Raw genomic sequence first — 13,133 nt, 5'->3', positions numbered from 1 at the left:
AGCAGGTCTCACATTACAATTTGAGAAATGCAAGTTTTTTTGCACAACAGGTTAACTGTTTAGGTCATTGCATCACAGCATCAGGTATTATTCCCAAGAAAGAATGGGATGATACCATTCTCAATTTAGCAACTCCAAAATCTAAAGAGGAAGTTGTCTCCTTCTTGGGAATGATTGAGTATTATGGGAAGTTTGTAAACAATTTAGCAAGCAAATTAAGTAACATGAGACAGTTGCTTGTAAAAAATAAAGAGTTTATTTAGTCGAATGACTGTCAAGAGGAATTTGTGGCGTAAAAAGAAGATTTAAAAAATTTACCCAGTTTACAAGCATTTATTCCAGATGGAGAAACTACTGTGGTGACTAATGCAAGCTCGAAAGGGTTAGGTGCCATTTTAAAACAAACTAGAGATGGTGAAAAACATTTGGGTGCATGTGCATCAAAGAGCTTACGTGGGCCAGGATTAAATTACTCTGTAATTAAAAAGGAGGCGTTGGCTATCTACTGGGCACTTAATAAGTTTAGAAACTTTGTTTGGGGAACATATTTTAAGGTATGTTCAGACCACAAACCGTTAAAAGAAATTTTTACAAGAAGGGACTTGATTCATATGAAAGACTATGTTAATGAGAGTTTATGTGAATTCATGACTTTCCTTTGTAAAATCTTGCTTATATCTCATATTGTATCTCATGTTCACTTCATTATTGGAAGGGAGATGTGTGGTGTCATTCTTTCTCTCTTCCCTGGGATCTAGGTTCTACAGAACATGGAACTTGGAATCCAGATCATGTCTTATGTGTCAGTTACTCCTGGGTGGCTGATGGATGAGGTGTTAAGAATAAACCTCTGTATTAACTTCCACATGTGTTCCCGTTTCATTTAAGAACATTACAGAACCCACTGGTCAGAAATCAGACTTCACCAATGATCCAGAAACCAACGGAGCCGAGCACCCACCTTGGCATAGTCCCTTTTTCCCAGCACCCTGAGGCGGCTGCTGCTGTCAGGACATGTAATGGGATAGAGCCCCCTCCCCCCTGATTCTGGGTCTGTCCATGAAAGGACTGAGAAGAGAAGAGAACTTTCTGAACGCCCTGCTTATGGAAAAAGTATTTCTTCTTCTGCACACTTTGAAAAGGCTTCAATAACTTCTTCTACTCCACAGACTGCAGCGCCATTGTGTTCAAATCATCCCCAAAAAGCCGGGGACCATCAAAAGGCAGTTTATGAATCAAGGCCTTCTGAGCAGCCTCAAGACGCCAAGGCTTGGTCCACAGAGGCCACCAACCAGCCACCGCTGCCCTGGCATCCGAGGAAAAGACCCACAGCTTATTAAAAGTTACATCAGACAGAAACTGCGCAAAGAACTCCACCTCCACCAAGATAGGAGTAGGAAGAAAGAGAGAAACCCCCAAACCATTCCTTAGGCAGAATATCCTTAATGACATTATGTAAAGGCAAGTCATCTACCATTGAGGTACTATATTGGGAATAAAACCCATCATCCACCAAAGACTTAGGATCAAACCCCAAGACCCCACAAATATGGGCCAACATGTCCACAAAAGCTTTACCCTGGATATATTTCCCTTTAGGAGAATTGTCCATGTCCTCATCCTCCTCCCCTTTAGATTTCTTTGCAGAAGGCTCCAGAAGCGCAGTTTGAACAGCAGAATTAATCAAATCCTGCAAATCTGACCTAGAACAGGTCATACTCACGCAGGTCCTGCACATTCCTCTTAGAAAGAGATCTGGCAGGCACTGGGGCGGAATCCTCTTCCTCCATGGCTAAGGCAGAATGCACCAGCACCAACAGGAACCAACCGAGAATAAACAAAATGCCCATCAACTCCCCCTAAATACCACCTCCCAGCTGTCAAGTCTCAAAATCCACGAGACTTGAATTGCTAAAAAAACAGCCCCGCTGCCTTCCCCAAAGCCATATACACACAAGACATGGCCGCAGGAGTCATTTGCTGCTGGAAGTCCTCGGCCCCAGAGCGACCTGTCAACTGAACGCAGCAAAAAGCTCCCTGCCCCAGCAAAGCACAGGCGCGCGTCTGAAAAACAGAGGAGAGACTGATACCATTTACAAGACCTTTTATTTTTACTCAAAGGATTGAACTGCTTATACGGTTGCAGGGTAATTATGTGCTCGGTAATAACTGCAGTAATAGTTCATGGAAAGATGGGACATACACCAACCATTAGCCAATCGGAGGCTTCAATTTTTAAATAACACATTACGAAGCCAATCCAAATCGTGGGAGGAGTCAGACTCCACAAAACAAATGCAGCAGATCACCTAACAGTGCACGCACTGTATTGGCTCGACCTCGAAAGGACAGTACCATTCACACCACTCCACAGCGACTGCTCTTCTAACACAAATATTCTCCATAAGCCTCGGTTTAAAGAGCTGGACCAGGCGGAAGATCCCTTTTTGTGCCTGCTGTTCACCCACTGCGTTTTCTTGGACTAATTTCTTCACTCTCACTGTTTAGGAAAAGACTACAAGCTTTACTTTCTTCGACCTATCCGTAGTGTGTGATCTTCTTGATTAATACCAGTTTTGTGAGCCTCAGCATCATGAGACCTTCAGGTGTAAGTGCGCTCTATAAATCCAAGTAACATAGCATAGCATAAAATAACATAACATCTTGAGCCTGATTTGCCAAATGTTTGACAGCTCAGTTTAGGAAAGCATAGTATTTCCAAACCTGAACGGACTGCATTTTCAGTGGCAATGCACATTTACAAATGCAGAAATTCTCCCAGTGTGTGAGAATCACCAATTTCACAAACCTAGTTGTCTAATGGGTTTGTAGGTATTGTTGGGTGGAGCTCCCTGTGAATATTGTTGACCAAAGAATATTCATGTTTGTGAGCATCCTTCAACCATCTCCACCTAGGTGTGCACCTGGGTAACACATACATTTATTTATTTCAAGTGCAGAAGTGAAAACAAAAATAGCAAACATTGTGAAAGCTAAAATGATCTGGCCTTTGTGGGGTAAAGCATACAAAAGGAGAAATGCACAAGATGATGTGTTGGTGGTAATTGTGGTGGAGGTAATGGTGCTGGTGTGAGTGTTGATAATGGTATAGGTGGTGGTAATAATGGTAGTAGTACTGGTTCTATTAATGGTGGTTAAATGCTGGTGTTAATGGTGCTGGTGTGAGTGTTGATAATGGTAAAGGTGGTGGTAATAATGGTAGTAGTATTGGTTCTATTAATGGTGGTTAAATGCTGGTGTTAATGGTGCTGGCGTGCGTATTGATAATGGTAAAGGTGGTGGTAATAATGGTAGTAGTAAAAGTGGAAAAGTAAATTCTGCCATGTTCTGTGTCCCTACGCGTCCTCCATCATATGTTATGTGTGCATGATTAATATGCATATGTATTCCCCATGTTCGATTAAAGACGCAATTATAGTTGTGTCCACCTCTAGTATGCCTGTTTCCAGTTCTCGTGAATACTACGAATATCAGGCCTATGTAAAGCTACGTTGCCACGTTTCTCAGTGTGCACGTTATTTCATTGTAAAGTCCCCGTTCCTAGGCCTCAAAAGGGCCCGGACACCAGATTCAGCTCCTGTCTCCTGAAGCCCTCGCTGAGGAGCGACACGGCCCCCACCTGTATCCCTGACCCTTCACTTACTTCCTGCCTCACAGTGCCCGGTTCAGCCTGGCTCTGCCTCTGAGTCTGCCAAGAGTATGTTATGATTCTAGTTATCAGTCCAGCCCTCCTTCTCTGCATTCCTAAAGCTACTGAATCGCATCAATAGTTACCGTCATAGTCTAGCCTTTACGTCTCCATGTTAGAGAAATACTGTATTTTATGATCATTTAATATTCTTCATCTCGCACTACATGTAGAATAATGCATGCTCCAGTCTTAGAGTCTGTTAGCCTTTCCCCTCCTGACTTCTAGTTTATATCAACATGTTCTCTAAACATCAGATACTAGATACTGTTTAGGTACATGTCGCCCTGACTCTCCAGACTTCAGTCTCTGCTCCTAGCACAGAGTTCATAGCCCCCAGCTTCTCCTAGTAACACGTCATTGCCAGCTTGCGCGCACCATTAGGTTAGAGGTCCCGGCTCCTTAGGTAGCCCCCTCCATGTTTCCGCCCCATTCATGACATATTCTGTTACGTTTGCATCACATGTCTATGTATACGCCCTGTTACACCCACTTTCACCCTTATCTTTCGCGACTGCTACGCGTCACACCCTTTGCTCCACCCACTGCTCCGCCTATCGTATGTACTGTAATGCAACTGTTTTACTATATATGCTTGTGTACTGTTATTAAATGTTACGCCAGTCCTTTCCCCAGAGCACGCCGATTCCGATCCTGCCCCCGGCAGCGCTGCCATCCTATTCCTGTGCAGGTTGTCCTGTTCCTGTCCTTTATGCTGTAATAAACCTGCAAACTCCTACTACCTCGAATCTTGACTCTTATTTATTGAGCTATCTGTTATTGCTATGCCTAGTCAAACCTAGATCCGGTATTATTTATTTATATACCACATAATGGCGCCCGAATAGGGACTTGCCCTTTCCCCACGCGCCGGTGAAGCCACGCCGGCCCCCTGACCCTCTGCAGCCGTGACGGAACCATACCGTGCACGTGCAGATATTTCTGCTTCAAGTATCCCTCAGGCCCACGGAGGAGACGGAGGTGGCGGTCCAGCATCCAGACGAGGCGGTGGAGGAACGCGGCGAGTCCGACCAGAGCCCAAGCCGAGAGTCCAAGGTCCGAGGTATCCGGAGGCCCACCCGTAACAGAAGTCCGAAGTTCGTCCGTCAGGCGTCGAAGCAGTCCCGTCCAGTCTGAGGCCTTCCGTTCTTGCTGCCCGGTGAGTACCGTTGCTGGGGTAGTATCTAGACAGGGTCAATCTAATTGTCTCTGGTCTGTGGGTTGGTGGTATACAGACCCACAAAACGAAGTGTCCACTTCGGTGGATGCGGGTCCTGACGTGTCTCTTTATGAGACCGGTGAGTTTCGTACTGTTTCAGCAGTGCATCTAGTTTCTGTTCTAGTCAGTTCTGTTCTCGAGAAAATTCATGTATTCTGTTTTCCGTATTCCAGGTAGTATTCTGTTCGAACTGTTATTTTAAATGTTCTTCATGTATTTTAATGTTGTGGTATGAATGTGGAGTAATTATCGTGTTCATTGTGTATTGTAATTACGTATTGTGTCTAAGTTACAGTTCAGTCATGCCGTTATTATCTAAATTACGTCAGTTAAAAACCAGAAAAGGTCTGCTAGAAGCAGCAGTTCCTGTCCCGCCTAGGGACAGTCCAGGTCATTTTATGTACCAGAAGCATGGCATAAGCGCCATATTGTATCTAGATTTATGGGTAGAGTATACCAAACAGTTAGAGGAAAAGTATAGATGGCCCGTATCAGGTACGTGGGATGCCGAGTGCATCATGAGAGTAGAAGAAGCATTATGGAAAAAGAAAGCCAGACAGTCACAGAAAGATGCCATCGAGCTATGGCGCAAAGAATCTCATAAAAGAACCGAAAAAGAAATCAGAAAGTCAGAATTAAGTAGAGAATCCTTAGAACGAGCCCAAGAAAAAGAATTAATCGAGATAGGTGAACGAGTTAAAACCGAACAGTCAGACAGACAGAGGAACGCCCTTATTAGGGGTATGTACCCTCTTCTTGCCGAGGGCTTGCCAAAAGCGACCCCGGAGGCATCCAGTAACTTTCCGCCACCATTAGTTCCGACCAAGCTACGTCACAAACCGACCGCAGCTGATATTTTCATCTCGTCCTATTTGGACGACACGGTCCCAGAATATGCAAATCCCGCTCCGCCAGTCCCTGTAAATCAGGCACTTCCTGCTCCTCCAGATACCGCAGTACCTGCTACGGCACCCCCGGTCCAGCCCGTCCTACAAGTTCAGCCCGCATTTCAACTTCCCACTCTGCCAGCACGAAGAGCATCAGTCGATGGTTCCAGTTTAGGGGCCGCAGGAGGAGGTCCTCCTCAGACCCCGCCGCCAAATAGACGTCCAGGAGCAGTCGAGTTACATGAACGTGCGTTACAGCGTACGCCTAAATATCAGTCCATTGCAGAAATCAGGCGAGCTCTTACTGAATGCTGTTATGATCCAGTTCCAGGCGAGGATAGTATGGTTATATTTTCCGTGCGTGTTAGGCAGGTGTCCGAATACTTGGTCACTTTACCGAATATGAAGGAAGATCTAGACAGAATATATCGTTTCATCCGTACAGGGGATGATCCAGAAAGTATTAGTGACGTCATGTCTCAAAGGAAAGTTGAGATCCAGCTCATGATATTAAAGTTTCTGATTAATTGTCTAATAAGGGAACAAGATTATCCGACCAAAGATCAAGTCGAAATGAGAACCCTGACAAGGTGGAGTGAGAATATAGCCGAGGGTAAGCACAAGACTATCAGTAGTATAGAGAGTATGTATAAGAAAATTCGTAAGGAAATAATAAGGTTACATGACCAACGTAAAGCAGCACAAGTAAGCGAGAAAGAAAATGACTCTACTGAAGAGGTAGAGGACGAGAATCCCGCCAGAATAGCGTATGTAGGAAAATCTAGATTTCCAGATCGCCATTTACGCCTAGAACACAAGTCAACTTTCCATCATCCGGCACCAGAACAAGGTTCTCTAGAACAAGTATTTCAAGCTACCGACCATATTCTGAAATCACGAATCGGTTATAGCGAATTAAGTACTATGCATGAACAAGATCTAGTCCGATCAGCAGTCCGATGGATTACTGATTCTACCACTTTTCCAGACGAAATAGTGGCACAAATGTTTCTGAAATTGCCCCCAGCCGAGCAACGACTGGTGGGTATGTATATGATCCAGCACCTCATTACATTGTATGAGGGTCAACATTCTGATCCAGGTCCGTTACATGATGTCCTGAACGAGTTACTCCAGTATAGATGGAAAGGTTTAGGTACTGATTTAATTAGTGTCATTCTAGAAAAGCGCCACAAATATAGAACGTTCTTGAACCCGCATTTTGTTCATGTCTCACCCCCAGAAAGTAAACCCTTTTACATAGACAGACAGAATACGTTACGAGAAGTCCACCCAGTTAGAGGAACGGGTGGCGAACTAGAACGAGTGTTTGTTTACACCCCGATTACAAAGATGGAACTCTTAGAGATGAAGAAGTTAATTCCCTGTCATGATAAAGATCCAGCAGGGTTCCACCGAGAATTAAAAGACATGCTCCGTATGGGAGAATACACGTATCCAGATATTATTAAAATGTTAAAAGTCCTGTTGCCCGCAGGGGTATATGAGAAACTCAAGGAAAAAGAATGGGAGGTGGGAGGGAAAAAGATCGATTGGGCGGTTCTAGAAGCTGAAGATAAGGCACGAGTACCAGGTACCGGTCTTGGAGATAAATGTAAAGAATTACCTGAATTATTGATTCAAGTTTTACCCAGATTATTAACAACTAAAAAGGAAGACTGGGATGCAATCTCAGCCTGTAAACAGAAACAAGACGAAGACATTAGTGATTTTTATTCTAGATTTGAGAAATGTTTTAGCATCAACAGTGGCCTCAAGACAAGTAGCGAGTCATACCCTCACCTTTTTGTCACTAAATTAGTCGAGAATTCAAGTCCACCAATTAAAAACCGAGTTTTGAAAGTCGAAAGTACCTGGCAAGCTAATACCCCGTCCCAGATGTTACAGATGCTTCAATATCATCAGAATAGAATCAGAGAAGAGCAAGAACACGAGAGAAAACGTATGAAAGATACGAAAATGAAAGTACTAGTTGCACAATCTGTTCCTCAGGACAGTCAGAAGAGGGGTCCGAATCAAGCCAGTCATCCTGCAGCTCCCGTTAAAGGGAACTGCAATTATTGTAAACAGCCAGGTCATTTTATAAACGAGTGTGCAGTTCTGAAACACAATATAGCTACCGGTAAGACTAAAGAAAGACCACGTCCGCCTAGACAAGAGCAAGTTTCACAGACTCCTCAGCCACAGAATGCACAACAGACAGTTACAGCACCGCAGCCTATTGCTGCAACACAGCATGTTACACAACAGATGTACCAGTATGCACAGTCCGAGTATCCAGAGTACCAGCCATATTCATGAAACAGCCTAGAGAGGGAGGTAGGCTTGCCTCTCATCGAGATACCTGTAGATCAAGAAGGTCCCTATGTTCACAGTCAAGTATTAGGGAAAGACAGAAAGTTTCTGATTGATACAGGGGCAAGTAGGACCACCATCAGTCACGCCGAAGTTCCAGGGGCTCCGCTCTCAGGCTCTAGAAATGTTTCCCTTGGATTTTCAGGAAAACCTATCGTAAATGAAATTTCAAAGCCAGTTACTCTAGAAGTAGGTCCATTGTCCCGCACTACTGATCTGTTACTTACGAAGTCATGTCCAGAAAATCTATTAGGCATTAAGACACTGAAAGAGTTAGGTGCAGTTATTTGCTGCTCCCCCGAGGGAATACGATTGTTCCTACGTGACTTCAAGGGTCACTATGTATTACGAGATTTTGATCCGAGATTGTCTAATGTTCCGCAGCATCTATGGGCGCGAGGTCCAACTGATGTTGGTTATATGCAAATCACACCCCATCGTGTGACTCTCAAGCCAGGTGTAGTCCTGCCACGAATCAGACAGTACAGATTGCCACCTGAGGCTGTAGCAGCCTTATCCAAAATTATTGACGAGCTCATGGCTCAAGGAGTAGTTGTAGAAACTGACTCCAATGTATGTAATTCTCCGATCATTCCAGTCATGAAACGTACTGGTCCAAATGCACCCCCGGTATATCGATTAGTGATTGACCTTCGAGAACTCAATACATGTATTATTCCCCAGTACCCAGTTGTCCCAGATATCTCTTCCCTATTGACGGCCATTGATTCCGAAGCTTCATTTTTTACAGTCATGGACCTCAAGAACGCGTTTTTCAGTGTCCCCATTCATCCAGACAGCCAGTTTCTTTTCGGATTTTGTTTAAATGGAAGGAGCTATATGTTCACACGCACTCCTCAAGGTTTCACAGAAAGCCCTAGTATTTACGGTCAGGCACTCAAGAGACAACTAGACAACATTCACATGCCAACTGACACTGCCCTGCTCCAGTATGTCGATGATCTACTGATCACAGCCCGTTCTGAACGTGCTTGCGAGCGAGCATCACTCACAGTTTTGTATTTCCTTGCCGAGATGGGGCACAAGGTGTCCCCTTCGAAGCTTCAATTCTGTGTCCAGCAAGTGATCTACTTAGGCCACTTACGGTCCAAGTGGGGTAGGCAGTTGACACCAGACCGTATCCAGTTAATAGCGAGTCTTCCTCAGCCCAAGACCCAGAAGGAGGTACGTGCTTTTATTGGCCTCACTTCTTATTGCAGACAATGGATTCCTCAGTATGCATTTCTAGCCAAACCACTGATACAGTTAACGACACAGGAGGCAGCCGTATCGACTGTCCTCCCATGGACATCTGAACATACACTTAGTTTCAATGAGTTAAAGAAAGCTTTATGCCAAGCTCCAGTCCTAGCTACACCGAACTACAGTAAGCCTTTTACACTTTTCGTCACAGAACGTGAAGGTACAGCATTATCTGTTCTCACACAAGATCAAGCAGGACAATACAAGCCTTGTGCTTATTTTTCGAGCACATTAGATCCTGTAGCCCAGGCTCTGCCTGCGTGCCTCAAGTCAGTTGCAGCCACAGCACTAGCTATCAGACAAAGTGATTCCATAGTCTTAGGACACTCCCTGACAGTACAAGTTCCACACTCTGTGGAAGTTCTTTTAAACCGAACACAAACTCAGCACTTGACAATTGCACGTTTAACAGGTTATGAATTGACACTGTTCCAGCCACACATAGAAATCAGACGCTGCAACGTTCTAAATCCTGCTACACTGTTACCGTCAGTTACTTTGAATCCTGCCACACACGACTGTGTGGAAGTAGTTAACATTACGACAAAGCCAAGACAAGATCTGACAGATATTCCATTACCAGATCCCGACCTGACACTTTATGTGGATGGTTCATGTATGAGAACAAGTACAGGAGAACTAGTAGCCGCGTATGCAGTGACTACTGACACTGAAGTTATAGAGACCCACCGTATTGACACCCTGTCTGCTCAAGCCGCAGAGCTAGTTGCTCTGACACAAGCCTGCATACACGCCAAGAACCTGAAAGTTAATATTTACACAGATTCACGTTACGCATTTGGAGTCGTACACGACTTTGGAGTGCTCTGGCAGGAGAGAGGTTTTATGACTTCTCATGGAACCAAGATTCAGCACGGTCTCCTTATTCAGGCTCTGTTAGATGCCATACACTTACCGACATCTATTGCTATCATGAAATGCAAAGCACATACGAAAGTTACTGACACTATTTCCCAAGGTAATGATCTAGCAGATCGCACAGCCAAGCTTACAGCACAGACTCCAGACATTCCAGTTAACCCGACACAGACACATACTCCAGATCCGACTACATGTATGACAGTTAAGGACCCTACTCAAGATGTCATAGATATCCAGTTACATGCTACTCCCGATGAAATCAAGAAATGGTCCGAACAAGGAGGGGTCCAGACAGATCAGGGATGGGTGACGAAGGGTAAAGCCATATGGTTTCTCCCCGACTCTATGGTTCAAGTCATTATCAATACCGCACATAGTCCAGCACATTTAGGAGAAAAAGCTATGTTAGACAGTATCCAGAACATTTGGTCCAACAAGCATTTACGAGCTGCAGCCAAGCAGAAAGTCCGTACCTGTATGATATGTTGTCAGTTCAATCCAGGTAAAAGTGTCCCGGTGGAACAAGGTGGATTCCAGCCCCCTGACCACCCTTTTGAAGTCCTCCAGATGGATTACATTCAGATGGAGCGATGTCGAGGTTTCAAGTATGTCCTTGTAGTTGTATGCGCTTTGTCCAGGTGGACAGAAGCATATCCAGCTCCAGATTACACAGCCGCGACCACTGCCAAGCAGTTGGTTCGTGAGTTCTTCCCCCGTTATGGACTCCCTAGAGTCGTATATTCTGATAACGGCCAGCCATTCTCATCCGAGCTAATGAAACACGTGTCCCTTTTGTTAGGGTACCAGTGGAAGTTCCATTGTGTACGCCATCCTGAAGCAGCCGGTCTCGTAGAGAGACATAATCAGACTTTGAAAATTCGCATCGCAAAAGTTTGTCAAGAGAAAGGTGTGGACTGGCTAGTAGCTCTGCCGGTTGCCCTGTTCTATATGCGCATGGTCGCACATTCCAGATCAGGTCTGTCCCCGTATGAGGTCGTTTTCGGCCGCCCCCCTAACATGTGGGGTACTCCTAGACCTCGAAGTATTACCGATGTTTCAAGTAATATGCTGACAGATTACCTAGCTTCCTTGATGTCTGCCCTCAACTCTTGTCGTTCACAGGTTGCCGCCGCATTTCCAGACAATACCGAGGTGGCACCGCATGAAATCGTTCCCGGATCCATGGTCCTAGTGCGAAATTTTGATCGTTCAAGTCCGCTGGAGCCTCGCTGGAAGGAGCCCCGACAGGTCCTCCTGGCCACCCGTACAGCCGTGAAGTTGGAGGGACGCAAAGGCTGGGTGCATCTTTCGCATATCAAAAAGTTTTATGGATTGAAACCAGTTTCAAAGAACATTTCCGAGGACTTAAAGGACTGCCAAAGTACTATTCTTAAGGACTGTCCCGCAAAAGACAATGTTACTGCACCCTCCCTGTTAGAGAAAACTCCGCAACAGGAGTATAAATTAAAACTAAGGTCTAGTAAAATAAGTCAGCCAGTTTGATTGTCTAAGTCCTCCCCTAGGTGAAACGGTTAGACCGGTTTCTGACATGTATAAAATAGACCCCCATAGTGAGAGAGTTAGTCAAAACTCAATCCGATGTATCGTTTTTCTAAGTTTCATATTATTTCTCAGCATTATGATTTCCTGCACCAGTTATGCATTTTATCTGTATTTTCCAGTTTCTCATGTGAATAAGTCTTCTAATGTTACAGTAGAGCACACGTTTAGTGATCTGCCTCCTCATGAACTCTCTTACCGCCTCGCTATGCGTAACAATTCTTTTATCCGCATGTTACATTATTCACACCAGACCAGCAATGCCACTAATTGTTGGGTGTGTGGTCGACTCCCCCCTTTTCAGACACCGAAGGGAGTTCTGCCACTCTTTCCTTATCCATTTTCACATAATGGTTCGTGTGGAGCATGGTCCACGTTAACGTCATCCTCAACAGATATGTCTTTTCTTAACAGTACATGTTTTCCAGACAAGCAAGGTCTTCCCCACAGAACAGGGTTAGATCTAGAAAACGAAGTTTACAATTTAGGAAATTATTCTTCGAATTTCATGGTCCTGAATGTTCAGTCTGATACTACTCCAGACTTACCTGCTATTTCAGTACTACCAGTCAAAGGCGAATTATGTGTCCGAAATAATGGTTCCGTACATGTAGGACATAGTGATTGTACTACTATTGTCAAGTATAGTGACAGTGGGAAATCTATTTTCAAAGCTTCACGTCATTCTTATTTTATTTGTGGTCAAACCGCATATGTTCGTCTGCCCCTCGATTGGGAGGGAACCTGTTACATTGCCTTCCTACTGCCACCTGTTTTCCTAGCCCCATCTGATTATCACAGAAACACACATCCAGTACACATTAGACATAAAAGGGAGATCGAGTCCCCAATTGTCGATTATACTGAAACCACTCTAGAACAGTATACAGATTTTAATAAAGGTTTCTTCTTCTTTATAGGCCCTGTCCAGAATAGTAAGCTAATCCGTAGGTTAACAAGAACCCTTGAAGCAGTAGTGAATGAGACTGCCTCTGCCCTAGGTAACTTAACCGAAGAGCAATCTGCTATGAGATTTGTCGTGCTCCAGAATCGTCTCGTCCTTGACGTCATACTGGCCGATAGGGGCGGGGCATGTAGAGTCATCGGATCTAGTTGCTGCATTTTCATTCCAAATAACGCGCCGTCTGTTTATTCAGCTATAACCAGACTTCATAAAATCGCCCATCTGTTACACCAAGATCCAGGCACCTGGACATGGTCCGGTTGGTTCTGGAAT

General features: G+C 44.6%; 3 protein-coding genes across 3 annotated transcripts in view; 2 read left to right on the top strand and 1 right to left on the bottom strand.

Annotated features, from left to right (window-relative positions):
- LOC147737185 (NACHT, LRR and PYD domains-containing protein 12-like) overlaps positions 1 to 13,133 on the bottom strand; it is a 166,345-nt gene that overhangs the window by 58,310 nt on the left and 94,902 nt on the right. The gene's annotated exons all lie outside the window — the stretch shown is intronic.
- On the top strand, positions 5,231 to 8,137 carry LOC147737187 (uncharacterized). The gene has a single exon (XM_086917986.1). The coding sequence runs from the start codon at positions 5,231 to 5,233 to the stop codon at positions 8,135 to 8,137; it is 2,907 nt and encodes a 968-aa protein (XP_086774112.1).
- On the top strand, positions 8,792 to 11,839 carry LOC147737186 (uncharacterized). The gene is made up of 3 exons (XM_086932348.1): positions 8,792 to 8,861; positions 9,948 to 10,957; positions 11,459 to 11,839. The coding sequence occupies exons 1-3, from the start codon at positions 8,792 to 8,794 to the stop codon at positions 11,837 to 11,839; spliced, it is 1,461 nt and encodes a 486-aa protein (XP_086788474.1).

The sequence above is a fragment of the Lissotriton vulgaris genome, chromosome 1_1 (genome assembly GCF_964263255.1).
Source record: "Lissotriton vulgaris chromosome 1_1, aLisVul1.2, whole genome shotgun sequence".
Classification (NCBI taxonomy): domain Eukaryota; kingdom Metazoa; phylum Chordata; class Amphibia; order Caudata; family Salamandridae; genus Lissotriton; species Lissotriton vulgaris.
Note: the sequence above shows the minus strand (reverse complement) of the source record. Positions and strands in the feature narration are given on the sequence as shown.